The sequence below is a fragment of the Charadrius vociferus genome, unplaced genomic scaffold (genome assembly GCF_000708025.1).
Source record: "Charadrius vociferus isolate BGI_N301 unplaced genomic scaffold, ASM70802v2 scaffold455, whole genome shotgun sequence".
NCBI classification, from domain to species: Eukaryota; Metazoa; Chordata; class Aves; order Charadriiformes; family Charadriidae; genus Charadrius; species Charadrius vociferus.
Genome location: NW_009648550.1, coordinates 5880075 through 5899472, shown reverse-complemented (window position 1 = coordinate 5899472; position 19398 = coordinate 5880075). Strand labels below are relative to the sequence as shown.

Below are 19398 nucleotides of genomic sequence, written 5' to 3'. Positions count from 1 at the left end.
ACCCGCACTGCAGGTATTATGATGCTTCCATTTTGCAAAAATAGCTGTTCTAAGGCAAGAACTGATCAGAAAGCTAGAGGCAGCAATTCTTGTTACACGGGAACATTGCAAATGAATACATTAAAGACTCTGTAAATTTTGTCAGTTCTTCAGCATTCTTTGTTTATGTTACTGTACCGATAATTAACAAGCAGTGTAATTTGAAGCCTAAAGAAAGGCTAATTTATTTGTTCAAAATGATTCACTACTAGGTAGCTTATTTGGCTACTGTTTTGCAAAAAGCCTAGGGAACTTCTCAGAGATGCAGTTTAAACTTCTAGGTAGCAAAGAAAAAACCTCTCGGTTTTCCTGTGACAGCTGCAAGAACCCAGCTCAGGTAAATAAACGTGTGGGAGGGGAGGGGAGAGAAAGAGGTGTGGGGAGGTGGAATCTGTGCTAGGAGACAGCACAGCTTTGCACACAAACATTTATAGTGTGTAAATTTGAAACTGTACATAGGAAAATTGAATCAGGTGCACTTATGCGTACATGTCTAGCAAACATACTTGGCTTTGTTTAGCTACGTTGCCAGTGAACGTACTTGCAATTATTAACTGATGTGATTCTCGTGGGCCGATGTAAGTGAACACAACAGCCAGCCTGGATGACTGATGAAGAAAACATTATCATCACATAACACGATCAGGCAATTCAAGATTTCCAAGTAAAGCCCAGCTGCCAAACATCTTACCTAGAATGGGTGTTTATAAAAAGAAGGTAACAAGGGTGTATTTAGATTGCCACTTCAAGCAGCAATTTTGTACCTGTCCCTTGCTACTGCATCTAACTGAATGGTTACACATTTTTAGTAAATGCACCACTACAATCATTACAGTTTTCTTTCCAAAAACATTTCTCTGCTACTCCAAAACAATCTCCTTTATCCTATGAGCTTACAAGCTCCTTGACATACAGTAGCATTACAATTCAACTTTCCTTCTTCCCATTTGCTTTAGAAGAAACTGTGACAGATTTTTTCTACCAAATAAGCCTGTACAGACCAGCAAAATCTGTACTTTTTCAAAAGTAAAAATGACCTCTATAGTATTTAAAGGATTATGTTAAAAAAAAACAACTTTGCTATTAAAATAGAATCTCATGTGTAGAGTGTCCTAGATAAATGTCTAAGATACTATTGAGCATTTCACAGTGTCCTCATTCAGCCGAACTTGTGACACTGCACAAAGAGTAAATTGTTGGCCACTGAATTGTAATGACTTTCACTCATCTGGTCTGCTTTGGGAATGTATTCTTGGTGACAAAATCTAGTTCAATGAAGCTTTGCACATCTGAGAATTGAAGACGACAGGCACCAGAGCTGAGGGAAGTTTAGAATTACAGATCATTTCTCCATCTTCGCTAGAGACCTGTACTGAATGCCTTTTGATTCACATGATATGCCTAATATCTGACACAAGCAATCTTTAAAATACAAGGTCGATATTTTCAAACACTGCTAAAAGACATCCCAATGACAGTGTCTGGAATAGAGAGATTGAATGTTTGAATGTGCATAGAGTTTATCAAAAAATAAAGTTGAATTGCCAGTACTCTCAATTATGCTCAAAATAACATCTATGCATTTGTATGCACAACACCTCCAGTTATACAGAAAAATCAACAGGGTTTAGAGGTTAGTCCTTAGGTAATCATGTGTTATGTGGCTCCCACAGCTTTCCGCTAAGCTAGAATAGGCCTGAACATTTATTTACTCTGTGGTCTCCTCCCTCTTCACTTCTCTTTCTAATGTTTATGAAGGGTTGAATCAGTTGACCTCCAGAGGCCCCTTTCCATCTAAATTACTATATGATCATACTGGGTCTCTTTTGGGCACTTTTGCTCACGGAGAATGTATAGAGACATCATAACCTGAGATACATGAATGTTTCTGAACAGAAAAACCTCTCCAGAAACAGAGTGTGAAATTTTGGAAAATTGGTAGTATTTTCAGGAAAAGTTACTGACACAGAATTGTCTTTTTTGTAAGGGGAACTTCAGCGTCACACTGGAAAACAACAGGCAATGACTTACGAAGATTTCATTTACTACATAAAAAAGTTGCAAATCAGCATACACGTAACATGGGTTTTCATCCTGCTTTTGGTGTCTCTTTACCTCTGAACAGTAACTTGCTACATGCACAACATGCTGCCTTCAGTGAAATCACACACAGTGCAATGCTACTCGGCTTTAATGTGCCCTAGTCTCATTCTAGGTGAGATGTTTACGGGCGTTCAAGTAATTAACACATACCATTCCCAGGTACTTTCAATATTTGTCTTTCTAAGCAAAGTAGGTGCTTTTAAATACTATAATGTAATTTGCAGAGACGCTGAAACCTCCCTTACCTCTTTCTTTACCTCTTCTTCATCTTCCAGAGTCAGTGCGGCGAGTTGCTTAGCTCTCTGCTCCATCAAGTTTACATATCTGATTGGATTGGATAAGGCCTCGATCACATCTAGAAATAACACACATACTTCAGTTTCAAACCCCTTATGTTATGGTTCCACTGCTCCTCTGGTTTTAAAGAAAGAGACTATTTTTCATACAGATCTGCTGCTGATAGGTACTCCTAGGTCCTAGAAACAGTGGAGGGGAGTACACCATCATGCACAAATATTCTTTGAATTTGTGCTTGGGTCTCATGGATGTTCATTTTCTGCACAGTGTTTCATGATGGATTTTCAAACCTTAGAGGATCAGCCAACTAGGATCCTGCTTCACATGAAGCACAAAGAAGCATTAGTAAAAATCTTGTTTCTAAAAAAAATAAAATCAGAGTAGCTATAACAGAATACTATTTTTCACTGAAGATTTACAGTATGGACTTTAAAACTATCCTTGCTTAGAGCTGATTCCAAAATACGATGCTCTACATTAAGCATGGCACTTTCCTCTGCTTAGGAAAGAATTACATACTACTGTGTCACGTAAGCAATGTATCATTTGGGTTTCAGTGGCAAATGCCTGTGGTATTTCCTCCTTTAGAGTCATACAAGGTCTGTTGAAAATAAAAGACTTGGCCCTAATCCTAAACCTCAGGCAGACTGCTGTAAATCAGGCCATCTTGTACAAGTGATGAGACATAATGATCCATCAGATGCAGAGGTTTGTTCACCGGACTGTTATCCCAATACGTCAAGTCATCTACACACATTCATTTTGCGTTTCAATTAACCTTTATATTCCCAAGTAGGAAAATGTCACAGAATTACCTGCATAAGTATCAGGTACATAGTCTTTGACCTCTATGTACACAAAGAGAGCTGGCAGTGTCAAAGGTTGGTTCCTCTCATTCCTCAAACAGATGTAGTGATAGCCTGCGAAATAAGAAACAACCAGTTTAGAGCATAAACTCTTCCACCGGCATTTCCAGTGTAATTGCGTTATCATTTGTTATTTATGGAGTGGCTCCAACTGAGCCAGCAACCCTAGGGACTTCTGGTAGGGAAGGATTTACCTGAAGGCTTCCAGAGGTAAGTATGCAGACAAGGGACTCTTAGAAAGGCATATGACACTGTAGTTTAAAACAGTATTTTCCCTTTCTTTTTACATCTGTGAATAATGCTAAAAAATGTCATTTATATAATTTTTGATGCACTCTTTTATTACCTTTGGCTGATTTTTTTTTGTTTTGGAGCTCTTATTTAATATTCAAAAGTTCAGGAATCTGAACAGTGAAGTAAAACTGAGATGTAATAGTCCATCCACAACACAGAATCTAAGAAACAATATGGCACTGTATCTAGAAAGCGTGTGTGTATGAATCCTATCATGTGACTAACCTTAGAAATATATCTGAAAAAAAGAGTATTTTCAGACTGTTTTGAAAGCTGGCTGTCTTTTAAGAGTGGGGGCACACATTACAGTAGAGCTTAGCCAAGTTAACGGCAAGGTACCACAGATGGGTCAGCCCCAAACCCCTTCTCACAGCCACCTACCACCATCTCCTGCTCTTTCTCTTCTTCACTGACACTTTTCAGACTTTGTAGACAGGCAGTTCAGAAAGCTAAACTCTGGAAAAAGCAACCTTCAGAAACTGTGAAGAGTATTCCCTCAATTTAGCTCCCCAAAATGCCTCACCATAAGGTCAGATGTATTAACGCCAGTTTAAAGACAGTGATGGAAGTGCACAGGTAGGAATGGGAGAAAAGGACTTCCAGACCCAACAAACTCTTACAGCTTTGCGGTGCTACAAAGCTGCATCCTCTGCCTCACAAACTGGTGCCTCTTGCACCATAGCTGAAGTTGTTCTTCTAAGGCATGACTACAGAGCCACACAGACGGGTAGTGCCAAGATACCAGTCACGAGCACGATGCACTTACCTGGGGGCATCGTCACTTGGCTGATGTGAACAACTCCCTCTCCAAGTAATGGTTAAACCCTTGCTTTGGGAATAATGGTTATTCTGTGGATTTATGTGACAGTATGATATAGTTTTCCATAATGTCTCAGAAAAGAGAGAAATTACCTATTACAAATGTTTCCTAGTTCTCTCAAGCTCCTCCAGCAAATCTTCAGCACGTACACAAACTAAAATCAACATGCTGTAAATTAATGGTTACTGGAGTCAAAAGGACAGAAGACAGGCCTTTGGGTAAAAGCTCTTGAAAGTCCTTGTACGATTTAATACAGTGGCCTTTGTTCTAAAAAGCACAAGCTCAAAAGCAGGTACATGTTTCAGTGCTCTGCTGAATGGACTCTGTGCTGCATGAAGGGTGAGTGCCAAGAAAGGGGATCAGCCGTGGTAAGAGTGCAATTTCACCAAAAGAGGGAAATCCTTCACATCCGCTTTTCTCCTCTCCAATCACCTATCTTCCTCTGGAGCTCAGCAGATCCTCCATAAGGCAATAATATCCATTAAGCCGGTGGAAAACAGGGGGGAGTTTTCTGCTGAATTGATAAACTGAGTTGGCTCACAAAACAGGTGTAGAAATTAGCAGAGCGGGCACAACAGAATGGCCAAGAGCAGGGTAGAGAGGAAGGAAGAAGAAAGGAAAGAGAAGTGACAATGGGTGAAGAAATCCTGGAGCAGTGACGTGCCCAGCAGCCACCTCTCATGGCGAGCCTGTTTGTCCTTGCAGTGAGGCCACGCAACCCACACCAGCTAAGACAAAACTGCTTGGAGCTCTTCTAAGAAGAGCCCTAACATCATCTGCAACAAGAGAAGGGACTGACTTATCCATTACCTGGGAACAAGTCTCCAGGAATAATATGGACAACAGCTGTTAGATACAGGGACTTGTGAGTTCTGTGCTACTGCTGGGACTGGCTAGATAAGGTACAGGGCAGATACAGCTATTCTTTATTTTCCAGTGTGAGTGAAGCTGGGAGCATGTTTATGGCCTATATGCTTGCCCTACTTTAGTTTCCTCCCCTCCCCTCACTGGAAAAGCTGGCGCTGAAGTCGAACACTTCTCTTGCTCAAAATGCCAATGTCACTGCATCTTTCTGAAACATGATCTCTAACAAGTCTCTAGCCTGGAAAATAAGGGCTGAGTTGTTGCACATGACAATTTGCAGTTACGTGGCCACTAATTATAATAGAAATAATTATATGATTTGGAAGAGACCAGTAATGATTTTTTTTTCCCAGCAATAAAGATGAAAGTCATTTTGGGATGACTTAAAGGTTCTGCGGAGATACAACAGCCTGCATATAGGTCAGTCCTTGCATGCACGTAAAAATTACATTAGAGGAACAAATTTTGCTTTCATTCCCAGACATCTCCCATTCTCACAAGGATGACATCAAAATTGGCTGTTGCTGCCCTCTTTCCTCTTAAAAGTGTACAATTGCACTTTTTAGTATAAATGGTGAATGAACAGTTGATCTACTGGGGACAAGTAAGTGCCAACCATGCCTCTGAAGCTTAATTGTATTGGTTTTCCTGGTTCACTACAAATTCAAATTTCTGGTGAAAGATGATATTTTCCTTTTCAAACTTGAGATATACTATTCAAATCCCCCAGTGCTATAAATCTGCAGAGTGGCTGCTGATTTGCACCATTGGGATTCTGGCTTGCTGCTTCTTTTCACTACACAATGTCCATCTCAATGGAGAAAAAAAAAAGTTTACCTGGTCGAATTGCTGAGACTGGTAATATCCGATGACCAATGAATTTCCCTCCTTCTTCATACACTGCTAGCCTCAAACATGCCAGGGTAGGTAAAACGACCTAGAAGGCAATATTGATGCATTATTAACTTTCTGCTCTGAATGAAACAGCTCCTTCTAGACATAGGCTGTATAGCAGACAGAAAAAGAAAGTTCAGTCTAGCAGATAGTAACATCTACACATCCATAGGAAGGTCTTACCATATAAGAGATTGGGGTATATGCACCTGTGTGTCAAAGTAACTCTCATAGAAACATTTTTCAATCAAGAAACTTGAGGTGGGACCTGTGCATAGTATGTTGAATCCAGTGATTTGACCCTACATTTTCAATATAATACAAGGGACTATAGCAATTCAACTCCTATCACGCTTGAATGACGATCTGTTTTCTGCTTATTACTTACAGCCCTACACGTTTTTTTTCCTTTGTGTTTGTGTCAACGAGATTATGTACTTCTAAGAAAAGTCACTGATAGGCATACTAATGTTGAAAACTCAAGAAGCAACTCAACACGTTTTGCAGAATGTGAATGTATGAATTACATGAACCATGTCAACCCCAGCAGAATTTTCCAGTGCTGCAGCATACTCACTGGTGAGGCTAAAGAGGTTTAATCAGGCAGGACGTTAACTAGCATTGGATACTTTCTTGGCATTACATAACAAAGAAGGCCAAAGATTGAAAAAAGAAATCGGTAAAGGTTACTAAACTGCCCTACTAAGATAGGATCTTTAATATTACTTAAAAAAAAATTATAGCATAATTCATCTCATTTTTTTAATTAATACATAATATTAATACTTACAAATACACGTATTTTTAACCTGGGCACAGATATGCATTTTTTCAGAACATATGCTAAAATTTATCTAAACAATGAAAGGGAAAAAAAAAAAGCAACAATCCAAAACAAAGAGTTTCTCTAATTTATTTTCAACATTACTAAAAATAGTAATCTATGTTTCTCTGAGCACAGAGGCAGTCAGGCATGATCGTTAACTAAATAGAGAAATGAAGTACACTAATTAGAAGTTCATTACAGAAGAAAAATGCTAGTGATGTTTCCAAACTTAAGCTTTGGCAGGCTGCCAAAGGAAAGTCATTCAGAAGGCCAAATATTCAGGGAAAAGGGCTGTACTCCCTAGAAAGCAGGGCTGCAAGTACCAATTGTGTAAACATCTCTATGAAGCACATTTGCTGAGAGAAATATGAAAGAAATTGTTTTACAAACACCTGGACTCAGGATCCCCTTCACCACAGTGCCCAATAAGCAGGACCCAGAGGGTCTGTTAAAAAACTGGCTGCAAGGATATTGTGAAGCACAATAAGACATTCAAGTCACACAATGCTAAAACACACTCGGTATTTTCTGCTCCCTCAAAGTTTAGACAATTGAGTAATATTGCTCAAATTCATTGAGTAAGGAGCCTACGTCTCATTTCAAGTGGATGGGATTTATGTGGTTTCGTCACCTAGGTTGTATTTATAAAGCACAATCTAGCGCTAAGCAGAGATAATAGATTGCTTTGAATGTGCTAGCTTGGACAGCCAGATTGTTATAGCTGTGTTCATGTTGTCTTGCTCGCAGGCTGAACAGGAGGGCTGTTCAGTCAAGGCAAAACGCCATGGTAATTCAGCTACACTGCTGCTGGGATCTGCGCTTGCTCGTTCATAGCATGGCACTGCAGCGTGCCATGCAGATGAGTCTATCGACATGTCTGCTGCTTCCGGCTGTGTCAGTGAAACAATCAAGGTGGCTTTAAATTAATTCATTTTAGTAGGAGCTCACACGACTAGAGTAGCAAAATTACACCAAAATTGGTTAACAAGAAACAGTTCAAGAAATAACTACTCAGAATCTCTTTTTCTTCTTTCTAACAAATGCAAAGGTTCAGTAAACCACAGAGTTACCCTACCAGACAGTGAAAAAAGAAGCACAGTGCACGTTTGGGAAGCAAGTGTTACACGGACCTTCTTGAACACTATGGTTTCTTCTTCCCAGACAGGATTAACTGCATTGCCTTGAGAGGTCTTGGTCTTCAAAGCTTTTCTTCTTGTATCCACAGGCAGGCCAAACATGTCAACTTCTACATAGGTACCGACTTTTTTATCAGAAAGGAACTGACCTGAAATTATCTGAAACAAAAACAAAGGAGATCACTACAGACCGCTTTGGTGGATTACGAAATGAATGACTGAAATGCAGATGGATAATTCTCATTAATGATCAGATATGCATTTAAAATAAAACCAGACCCACAAAAAACCAACCCCCCCACTGTTTAGTATTGCAGACACAGAAAAACAACTTATGAGGCCTTATTTCCTGTGACCCTGTGGTCCTGAATTCCCCTATGAGCGATAATGTGGTTGAGATCATGCTGCTGCCCTTCCCTCAGCAAGAATACTTATTTGGATCTCATTCCTCAATCTGGCTGCCTCTTTCTGCAACAAAGTATCTTTGAGAACTCTCACTTCTATCCAGTTTCAACAACAGGTTCAAAAAATGCTGAAAGAAAAGAGGTATACGCAGCAGAGAAACTACATATGCTTTTAACTGTGAAGGAGAAAACAAGCTAAAAAGCTGGTATTCTAATAAAGGCTCTTCACAGACGATAAGGAGTTTAACTACGAAAACAGGACAAGTATAAAATAGCTGTCTTTGCTAGTTCTTATTTTTAACAGGAAACACAACTGACAGCTTTAACGAGTTAAAGAAAGCTCTGCAATTATTTCAGAAAATGGAAGAGGCACAGGAATATGTAGCAGTGTCACTGTACCTTAACAAATTCAGGTTTGCCTAAAGCAAATCTTAATCCATTCTCAGCTGTATCATGTATGGGCATGGACATCGTAACCAGCAGAGTCCTTACAAGCGGACTTTGACAGCTGTCTCATGACTCCTGGATGCTCATTCCTGTTAAAAACGCTCTGCATCTCCTAATAGCTATTGAACGACTTCCATCTCCATTTACTAAAATTGCAGAAGAAAGTGCCTCTGAGCCCACCGGAGGAACCGAAAGGTTCCATGATTATGGGTCACCACAAAACGTCATTCCCACATAACCATCTTTTTTAACCACACATGTCATCAGATTATTACTTTATTCATATCCCTCCCAGCACTGCTCTGCTATGCTTGTGTCTGCAGCCTGGCAGGAAATACTTGTTCTCTCTCAATGAAAACAGGAGGATATTTTGCAGGTGGATTCTATAATACAGATGGTGTTCTAATGGAGAAGTCCATTAAGGGAATAACAGGATTTCAGAAAGTTTATGTTTTTATAACTAGAGATATACCAAGTATAAATTTGTGATCCTGTCATAGCCAATGCAATCTATTCCTCTAAACATTCTTACAAGTAGTTTTCAATTTGCAGATTCCTGGCAGTCTTTGAACTTCATTAGAGGTCCTTAAAAAGCAGCAAAGAAAAGCAAGTTGGCAATGAACTGCAGCTGACATTTACGGATCCACAGTTCTGCTGGAGAACTTATAGGGAACCGAAAAATTGTTTATACTTAACAGCGTACTGTTCTAGCTATTCCAGTGCAACCTACCACTTCATAACAGTGTGTTTTAAAATTCAGCTCTTTGTTACTAAAACCACAGCCAAACTACTCCTAAATCCATTCATTTCCCAGTTACTTCTATGGAAAAAGAATATATACAACAAAAATACATTTATTTATCCTACAATATGAAATGTGAGCCAGAAGGTCCTCTGCAATTTAAAAATGAAATACCACTCCATGAAACGAAATGCATTTTATTGCCTTTACTCGGTATGGTCATGTGCTAGGCCACTGCACAACAGAAATATATCCAAGCTCTGACACTGTCATGAGAGCATTTTCACCAGCTGCGTACGTACCTTGACAGACAAGGTGTTAGCTACTATTCCATCCACTATACTTTCAGTAAATGGATCAAAGTGTTTGTCGGGTCTTCTCATGAATTCTGGCTTTAACCTGTATCCGCTTTTACCATTGTACTCATACATTCCCATGTTTATTTGCATAGACAAATCTAGGTGTTAAAAATATCAATAAGAATAATGTTCTGGTTAGATAACAATTTTTAGAAAAACAATAAAATAATACTAATTACTGTAATTTCAAACTGACTGTAATGTAAACAGCTATTTATGGCACACTGTTGCTTGTTGAATGAGTTTTCAGATGTGATCACAGCCACTCTCTTGGATTCTTTTGACAAGAAAAAGATATCTGTAAGACATCTTACAGAGACTACTCAATAGACAACATTTTCACATTTCAAAAGAAGCTTCAATACTTAGATTTTGAGTCCCTCAGTGTTGCACTGTTGTACCTGACCCAGCAGAGTACTTATGTTTCTAAACCCTTCTAACATCAGAAACTGGGTGCCGGATACTTGGTTAAAACTGGCCCGAAGAGGCTTTCACTACTCTGCAGACTCCCAGCCTGTGTAGGGTTTTGCTTTCCATGGAAAGGCGGTATACACATGGGCACAAATGGAAAGGAAAAAGGGAACAATACAATGGTACCATGTGCCCAGAGACAGAACATGGCCAGCATATGTCCTGGGATGCAGTAGATGGAAATATCTCTATGTCTCAGAACAGACATAGACTTGGAAGACAACACATTCTACTTCAAAAGTGACTTGTGCATCTAGAAGCTCAAATGTCATTGTTTCTTAAACAGTCACTTTTAAACTGGAATTTGCTGTCCAAGTCCCTTATGTCTTGATATACTGACATTTTGGAAGACACAGGAAAAAAATCCCTGTCAGATCTGAAATGCTGCTCAATTATAACCACTTACAAATGATGACAACATGGAAGGCATAAGTATGTGTATTATACTAGCTACAGCATGGTAATTATGAATATTCCTAATTTAAAAAAACCCATGCTTTGTTAAAAATGTTAATTAAGAGCTCTGTAGTATCATTCAATCACTAGACATCTTTTGATGCATAACGCCTTTCTTACCTACGAATCAGAAACTGTATCAGAGAAGTGGAAAGGTATAGCTTACAAAATCCAGAGACCAGTGTAACTTACCTACAGTTTGGAAGTTAAGAGCAACCATTTGGCAGCCGGCATTCCAAAAGACTTGTGGCATGTAGTTAGACGAATCTACACGTGTTCCCTTTGGGTAAATTCGGCTTAGCTGCATTTTGTTATATCTAAACAGTGAGTCGTTAAGATACAGTATGTGTTACAAAAATTACTTTGCAGACAGGTACAACTGCAATATTTAAATATAGGTGTTCTTTACAGAATGGCAGTGGGTTTCTGCAACCACAATGCTTTCAGACATCCACAATTTTGTAGGAGATATGATAAATATGGTGTAATTAAAGGTGCTGTTTGTTCCTGTACAGAGTACTCAGAATAAGCAAGGAAATAGCACAGACACATGCATTAAAAAGATAGCATTCATGAAATTCCATTTATCATTACGGTTACTAATTTGGGATTTTCCTAAGATTGCATTTATAGAGGCCAAACAGTTGTAAACAGTGAATCTTCCTCTGGTGGGGGGAGAGGTGCTCAGTTAAAAAGTAAGTGCTCTTCTGGACTAAGCGTTAGAACTGGCCTTTACATACAGACAGAAACGATGAGTGTGCACTTCTTATAGTTGAGTCTACAAATCTCAGAGATGAGAACATGCTGTAGGTTATCTGTGGAAATAGCTTTCCATTAATCTTCAAGGCACTATTTTATCTTGACCATTCATTCTTATCTGCAGGCATGATGAGAGACATTGAGAAACATCAAAAGGTCTAAAGAGAATGCTCCTTAGCTTTACTTTAGGTTATAAAAAGAACTCCCCCCCCCCCAAAAAAAAAATTGCTTAGCAATAAAACAGCTCAGTGCTCTTAGAACTAGAGGTATGATGGGAAAGCAAGCCCTCTTGTATGATGTTGCAAAAAACAAGTCAGCCACACTTTGATAATTTGCTCACCATAACTCATACTACCTCGTATAGGATGATAAATTTAACAATGAGTATCAGGTCTTCAATATGCAGTTTATGCTTATTCCCTCTAGTCCTAGCCCACAGCACAAGGACTCATGCCAGCTTTTAAATTAGCTCATCAGAGCCCAGGCCAATTAACTCACCTAGGAAGACAGTCAAATCTACAAATTTCATTTGGCTTCCCTATTTCCCCAGCTCCTGTCTCCAAATTTCAATAAAGCCCTGTAACAGATCTCAGATATAGAAAGGCTAAGAAAACAGCTTTCTGAAAGTCAAGGATACTCCACAAATTCCACAGGAGACTTCGTAAGTTGCTCAAGCCCTTTGGTTTCCACAAAGGAAGACATTTCAAAACTTTTGTTGCGTTCTGAAAGTTTAAAGGGGAAATGAAAACAGTGACACGTTAGACCATGAAATCATATGTGATGCATGAGCTGCAAACAACTGGTTTAGTCTCAGTCCCCTTATCCCATCTACAATTCACCAGCTCATTTCACCTTATCTCAAAGAATTTACATACACAATCATTCGCTGAAAGCAGTAAGCTCACCCTGCACATACTCAAGAGCTCCGGCTGAACTCACATTAGCATTGCCCAAATTAAGGGCACCAGTACTGCCTGAGATTGCTGCTGTTCCAGCTGCAGGCAACAGAAACCCAGTGCACAGAGATCTCTCATGTTTGCTTGCAAAATACCATGTTGATATGTTTGAGAGGTAGAGCCCAAAGCTCACAGGTGTGATGAAGAGGTATTGTAGCAGCTTTTGTGGGGAACACAGGGCCCTGCTGGATCTCTTGATTGTCTTTGCAGGCAGATGCAAGGGCTTTGAGCCAATTTGTAGCTATAATAACTAATGTCCGTATCAGATTAAACTAAGCAGTGCGCTAGCTGTGCCTACAGCAGTTCTCGTTATCTTCAGTATGTCAGAGTAAGGTCACATCTGTCTCAAACAGTCATGAAAACACTGCTATCTAATCAAGCCTGAAGGTACACTCCCGTGTCCCAGCAGGTCTTTAGACCTAACCCTGGACTCATATAGAGCTTCTATGACCTCTTTAATTTGGTCAGACTTTTGGACCTGACAGTGGTGAAAAGCTCCTAAGCTTGTAACTCAGTGGGACTAAACATTAATTTGTGTATCATTTGTTACTCACGTTTGCCTGACATGTGCGCAGCCTTTCAACGTACCTGTGTGACATGCTGTAGCAGAGAGCCTAAGTCAAGACCCTTCTAGCTTCAGCATTTTTTCTTTACGCTTTTTTACAGAAGGTAAGGATTGCTGCAAAATAACAGCTGCCCATTTCATCACAATCAGCTGTGCAGATTGCCCGGAAGGGGCCACAGCACTGGGAGGTTGTATCCATTAGGTATCTCGGCACTGCTCTCTTTAAAAATGAGGGAAACAGTGCCTGTCTTGAAACATGAACTCTCTAGCCTCACTACTTTATTGAAAGCAAACAATAAGAGAAAAGAAAAAGGCAGAGAAAAGGCTTGCCCTCATCCGGTTGTAGAAGTAATTTTGCTGCAGTAATCCAGGGATGGCCAGGAGGCCAGCCTGGCTGGGTCCTTGAAGTCAAACTGCGAAGCCACAGGAGAGGGATAAAACTGAACAAAAGCACTTGTCTTGCAGAGAGGAGCAGGACAGAAACAGGTGGGCACTTCCCTTACAGGAAGCCAAAAAGGAAGCAGTGGATCCAAGGAAGCGAGGAGCTAGATTGTCTCGGCCAATGTGAGAGAAAAATGTGCTGCCAGCCTGCGAACTACAAACTATTCGCAGTGTAGGGTGAAAAGTCATAGGATGACCACAGTGTTTCTCTCCCTCTAGAAGAGCTGGGACTCAGACTTTATTGTGGTCCCTATTTCTAATTAGCAATCATCACACTACTGCCATTATTCATAGCTATTATCTCCTAAGGGCGAAAGATTCCTGCCATTCCGTAGAGGCTGCTCTCTTCCCACTCCTCTTCCTTTTCAACAAGCAATACCCTCTCTTTCTCCAGACTCTGTTCCAGCCAGCTCACCTCCATCTCAGCTCCTTATAAAAGCACCGAGATTACTCTTACTACATCCTTCCCCCTTACTAATGGGATAGTACTAGCAACATACATACATAGTGGCTTTATTCTATTTAGAATATAGGTGCTATAATATGTTGTAATATACTGTATCTCTCAGCCTTAAAGTAGAGCACCTGTAGGAAACCAGAACTGGTAGCTGTTAAATCACTCGGTTACTAAATGTCCAGGGCTTAATCAAACTCCTAATTAAAATAAGAACAATTATTTCCTTGTAGTATCTGGAGAGGATTAAGAAACCTGCCCTTTGAAGAAAAGACTGTGCAGGAGACACATTTCTCTCTTTTGACACATTATGCTGCTCTGTCTTATCAGAAGGAAGTCACTGTGGAGTGTGCAAACAACTTGTTGAAAAACTGCCTGAAAAACTTGAAAAAATACAGTTACAGCTACTTGCTGTCAAAGAGAGAACATACCTAGTGAGGGCAATCAGGGGACTGTTACAGATCTGGTGCTATTCAATATTTCTGTTAACAAGTCGGATGCAAGACCAGAAAATGAACTTCTAAAATGTGTGAATGACAGAAGCAGTGAGGTCCTGTTACCACCATGGAGGCCAGAATCACAAATCAAAACAAATTCTGAATTAGAAAACCTTAAATTAGAAAAATGCTGTAACACTGAAATGACGAAACTGTACAAGAGACAAGTATGGAGCCCTACACTTAGAGAAATGAAGTCAGGTGAACAAAAATAAAATCTGGGCAACAACTGGATAGGGAGCAAATTAAAAAGCAATCCTTATCTAACTCCTACTTTATTCAGCTCATCTTTGTTGAATTTAATGAAGGTCCAGCAGTGAGTCCAGGCCACAACTAAGACCAGAACCCACAAGTCACGCTAGTGTCCACTGCTTTAACTAGCCAGCAACACTTACCACGTAAGGGCACTGCTTTAACGAACTGGCCACATTTACCACATAATGATTTTGTTTTTTTCGACACAAACACCAGAAATGTTAATTCCTTAATGTTATGAGTTCACAGAAACAGTATGATTAATCACAGATCACATCAAGACTTAGGATAAAAAATCTGGACACCAGCAGTTCTTTACAAAAGACAGAACTCGGAAAGGCACAGGCATGTGAACAGAAGAAATCTACACAAGACAATTTTGTAACAGCTGCAGTAACTTGTCCTGCTAGGATTCACATGGCTTCCTTTCCAGAAGGAATATCTCCTTCCCACTGTATTCTTGTAATTCTCATTAGAGTTAGAGGAGATTATGAACGTCCAAAGGGACACAACTATAGGGAACAAGCATAGCTCTCTGCATGATTTTGTGAATGCTTGTGTGTATGTCTGTATAAATACCCACATATAAATGAATGGGTAGATAATTTATTATATGTTTATTATTCATGATGAGTAAATGCAAAATCTTGTATACAGAGATGGACTTAGGCACCAATTACCTGTCTTCTGCCAAGGCCTCCATAAATCCATAATAAATTAAAATGCTATATACTTCTTTAACTAAAAAGCTCCAAGAGCATATTGCAACCTGTCAAAACAAAGTGAAAAAGGGCAGGCAAACTGCAGGGGGTTCTGCACCAAGAAAGGAAAAGATGCTGCAGTGTTTATTGAGGATGCCACTGAGTGCACTCCTAGCAAGGCATCTTCTGTAAAAGCCAGCGGGGGATGAAATTATGGCCTTTTCTATACAATACACGGAGTTAGGAACGAGTGAATTTGCATATGAGGAAGGGCCGACTCTACTTACACTGAATGCTCTACAAAAGTAGCAGAGGCAAACTATAAAGCACTTGCTCAATCCAAAGGAATATTTATGATCACTTTTCTCAAACGGCTTAAGTTACTCTTCAGTCATGGACAACAAACACAATTTAAGTACAACATTTTCAAAAATGTTTTTGAAATGGCAGCATGTTTATTGTTGATGAAGTTTGATATTTAGACTAACGCAGGTTTCAAAATAAATATGGATTTATTTGGCTGGTTACCAACAGAACATTTTCTGTCCGTGTGCCTGTATCTATCTAACTGAGAAGAAGCCAAGAAGCATTTCTCCAGATCTTTCTTCAAAACACTTGTTAGGTAATTTCCAGTATAAGATGTTGCTTATGCTTAGCTTACTTACTTTTTGATACTTCGAATGACTCAAACTTCACAGGCTGAATGTAGTTCACCAGGTTAGACATCTCTTCCGTAGCCATAGCCTCACTTCCAGCAGTACCCTGGGGCAGAAAAGGGAAAATGTTGCAGTTTTGATCTGTCCATGATGCCATCAGAGGCCACAAATACCAAAGCCCAGTTTTTCTATCAACCATGAGATCTTTCACTGATCCTGGCTTAGTGAAGTCAGTGCCTCACACAGGGAAAGAAGAAAATTTGCTATAAAATTTAAATGTTTAATTAAACTGCTGCTGTATTCATTCTTTCTACATGGCTCCTAGGGAAGGAACAGAATTACCTTTACACATGCATGGTGCTGAGCACGTTTATCAGTACTGTTGAATAAATAAGAAATATAGCTCTAAGTTTTCGATGTCAAGTTTTTCTTCCACCAACACTAAATACACCACAAGCAGTTGTCTAAAACAGATCAGCTGTGGTGCTATTAATTCTTATTCTTCAGTAAATGAAAATATAAATAAACAAAGCAGAGGGGTTTCCAAACCGATTTAACAAACGTTTCCCAGTGCTCTGCCTCTCTTTGTCCACTAGATGGTAGTCCCATTCCTAGTAACACAAGCCAACCCACAACTGCCGGAACCGACCCGTTACCGTAAAACATATCTACACCCTTACTTCATCCATCGACGACTTTTTACAGTCATCATCATAGTCATCATCATCATCGCTCTCAATCTCTGCTTCTCCTGAAAAGTTGTAAGCAGAAGATAATTACTGGCTGAAGCAATAGTTATAAATACCAGTGGTAAATTCAAGAAAGATGTAGAAGTAGCACTGCTTAAAGACGACTACATTATACATGTGCTTCTTCTCATAGCACAAACCAAATACACTGTCTCAAGGGATTCAACCATCCTCAGCATTGATAAGTTCTTATTGTCCAAACAAACTAAAGCTCTTCCTTTGCAGCTGCTGGACGCTCAGTGTTTGGAAATCATGGGGTAGGTACCAGCACTGAGAAAAGAGCATCGTGGTGTGTGTAGTGTGCACAGTGCGTGGGTATAGTATCACAAACTACTCTGAAGAGATGCTCCCGCTCTTGCAGCACAGCCCTGGGGTTTAGGAGATGCGAGTTCAAACTCCCTCTCTGTTGCAGGATCCCTGCACAACCTTCAGCGAATGCCTTTACCTGCTCCAGGAAGCTCACACATAACAGCATGCACACAGTGAAGAAATCATGGATGAAAATTCATGAGATTCTCATGTGCTGTGATAGCAAGCCCGGCTCAGCAAAATCGATCTGTTCTGAACGTATCGCAACGGACCGAGGTAGCACAGCTGTGAGGATCCTGCACAGGAGCCTAATTGCAATGGCTTGACTTCAGTTCCCTTCAGAGACTGCTTTGGTGTGCCTTACTGCTAGGACTCCAGTGGCATAGCTCAGATGCACCGGCTGAGGGCAGTGCAAATCAAATAATGTGAAGAAGATGCGTAAGGCTCGTCCTTTCCCTGAAAAAGTAGTGATGGAGTAAATGGGACCAAATAAAACACGTTTTATGCCTTGCTCCCAACTGCGGTGTACTCATCAAATTCCTATGGGCAAGAAACAGATTCTTTATTGTTAATTAGCGAATTCCTCCCCTCGCCTCCAAAATGTTTTGATTTGGTTGCACCAGAAATTAAACCACTAAGGAACATCAGGCGTATCTTTCTCTTTAGTAACTCCTCCTGTGGGTCTGGCTGTCATAAAGTATGCATTGTGCATCTTAAGAAGACTCTGAAAAAGAAGGTTTAACTTACACTGCAGTCACCTATCCACACCTGTAAGGTTGACAACTCTCTCTAAAGATTTATTCTACAAACCTTTCAGCTTTCTTCAGCAGTGGCAATTTCATTTTGGCAGCGCAAAAATCTAACCACTGTGCAGCATTCCCAAACTCTCCAGAGAATAGTAATTCAGTCTCGGTTCCTCCTCTCAATTTAGGGTCTAATCCAAAGCCCACTGAGTCAATTAAGAAACTCCCCTTTGTTCCAACAGGCCTTGAATCACGTCCAGTGGGCCCCTTCGGAACATGGACAGCACATATGATTTAAATAATGAGTGTGCCTTTCACAACCAAATGATGACTACCCAGGCTGCATTTCCTTCCAGATGCAGATGTTGAAATGTCAGGCTTTTATTCATGAACACATTTCTTCCTGAACATTTCATTGAAGAAAATAACATGATTGCTCAACAGGCTCAAGGGATGGCTCAGGGAACCTCAACACATTGCGAAGAGCCAGCCGAGCTCTCACAGGATTTGCAGTGACAGCCTTTGGATGGGAAGCTCTCAACTGATTTAACCAGACTGGCAAAAAAACACTTCGCGTAGTCCACAAAATGGGAGACACGGCAGACTTCAGCCAACTTGTACCACTGAGATACCAGGTAAATGATAGTTTGTTCTTGCTAGAAGTGTCCAGGGAGGAAAGTACGCAATACGTTATTCATTTATTTAAAAATATTTAACAGGAAAACTCCCAGGGACATCAGATCCCATTTTCAAGTCCTGCATCAGACAGCAAAACCAGGACAAATAATACACAGGACTGCAAACACAGAATGAAAATTAGTAAGTGTTTTAGAAAGTGTGACTGCATCTGCACTGCCTTTCACCCAGTGGCATGGCCCTACACTCAAACTCAACCTTCTTCTCCCGTTACACTGCAGGGACACAAAGTCACAGCAAGCCTTGGCCAGACTGAGGAGATGTCTATGTGCCGCAGACACCTTTGTCCTCACCCTCCCCCAGTGGTAGTGGGATCAGCCCCATGACATCGTTCCTATCCCTTCCCAGGAGGGCACGCACACTACGTATCATAAATGCATGTGGACTGCCATATGCAGCTCTGCTGCAGGTCAAGTCCAGTATGTACATGTGAGCTTGTCTAAGGGACAACTAGCTCTAATGGCATAATTATTACTGGCATTTAGACAGGACTACAAATCCAGGCCAGGATGAGACCTCTCCATGCTAAGCAGCATACAAATACAGTAAAAATAGAGATCCCTGCTCCAAGGGCTTACCCTCCAAGTACGAGCTTGCCC

At 40.3% G+C, this 19398-nt stretch overlaps 1 protein-coding gene across 1 annotated transcript in view; it reads right to left on the bottom strand.

Moving 5' to 3' along the window:
• Positions 1 to 19398, bottom strand: part of PLCB1 (phospholipase C, beta 1 (phosphoinositide-specific)) — a 394102-nt gene that overhangs the window by 75814 nt on the left and 298890 nt on the right. Inside the window, exons 15-23 of the mRNA XM_009886082.1 lie at positions 16983 to 17053; positions 16312 to 16408; positions 12415 to 12499; positions 11211 to 11335; positions 10035 to 10189; positions 8134 to 8298; positions 6121 to 6220; positions 3255 to 3359; positions 2388 to 2497 (exon numbers count right to left, since the gene is read on the bottom strand). Of these exons, the coding sequence (XP_009884384.1) occupies positions 2388 to 2497; positions 3255 to 3359; positions 6121 to 6220; positions 8134 to 8298; positions 10035 to 10189; positions 11211 to 11335; positions 12415 to 12499; positions 16312 to 16408; positions 16983 to 17053 (1013 nt within the window). The remainder of the gene's footprint in view (positions 1 to 2387; positions 2498 to 3254; positions 3360 to 6120; positions 6221 to 8133; positions 8299 to 10034; positions 10190 to 11210; positions 11336 to 12414; positions 12500 to 16311; positions 16409 to 16982; positions 17054 to 19398) is intronic.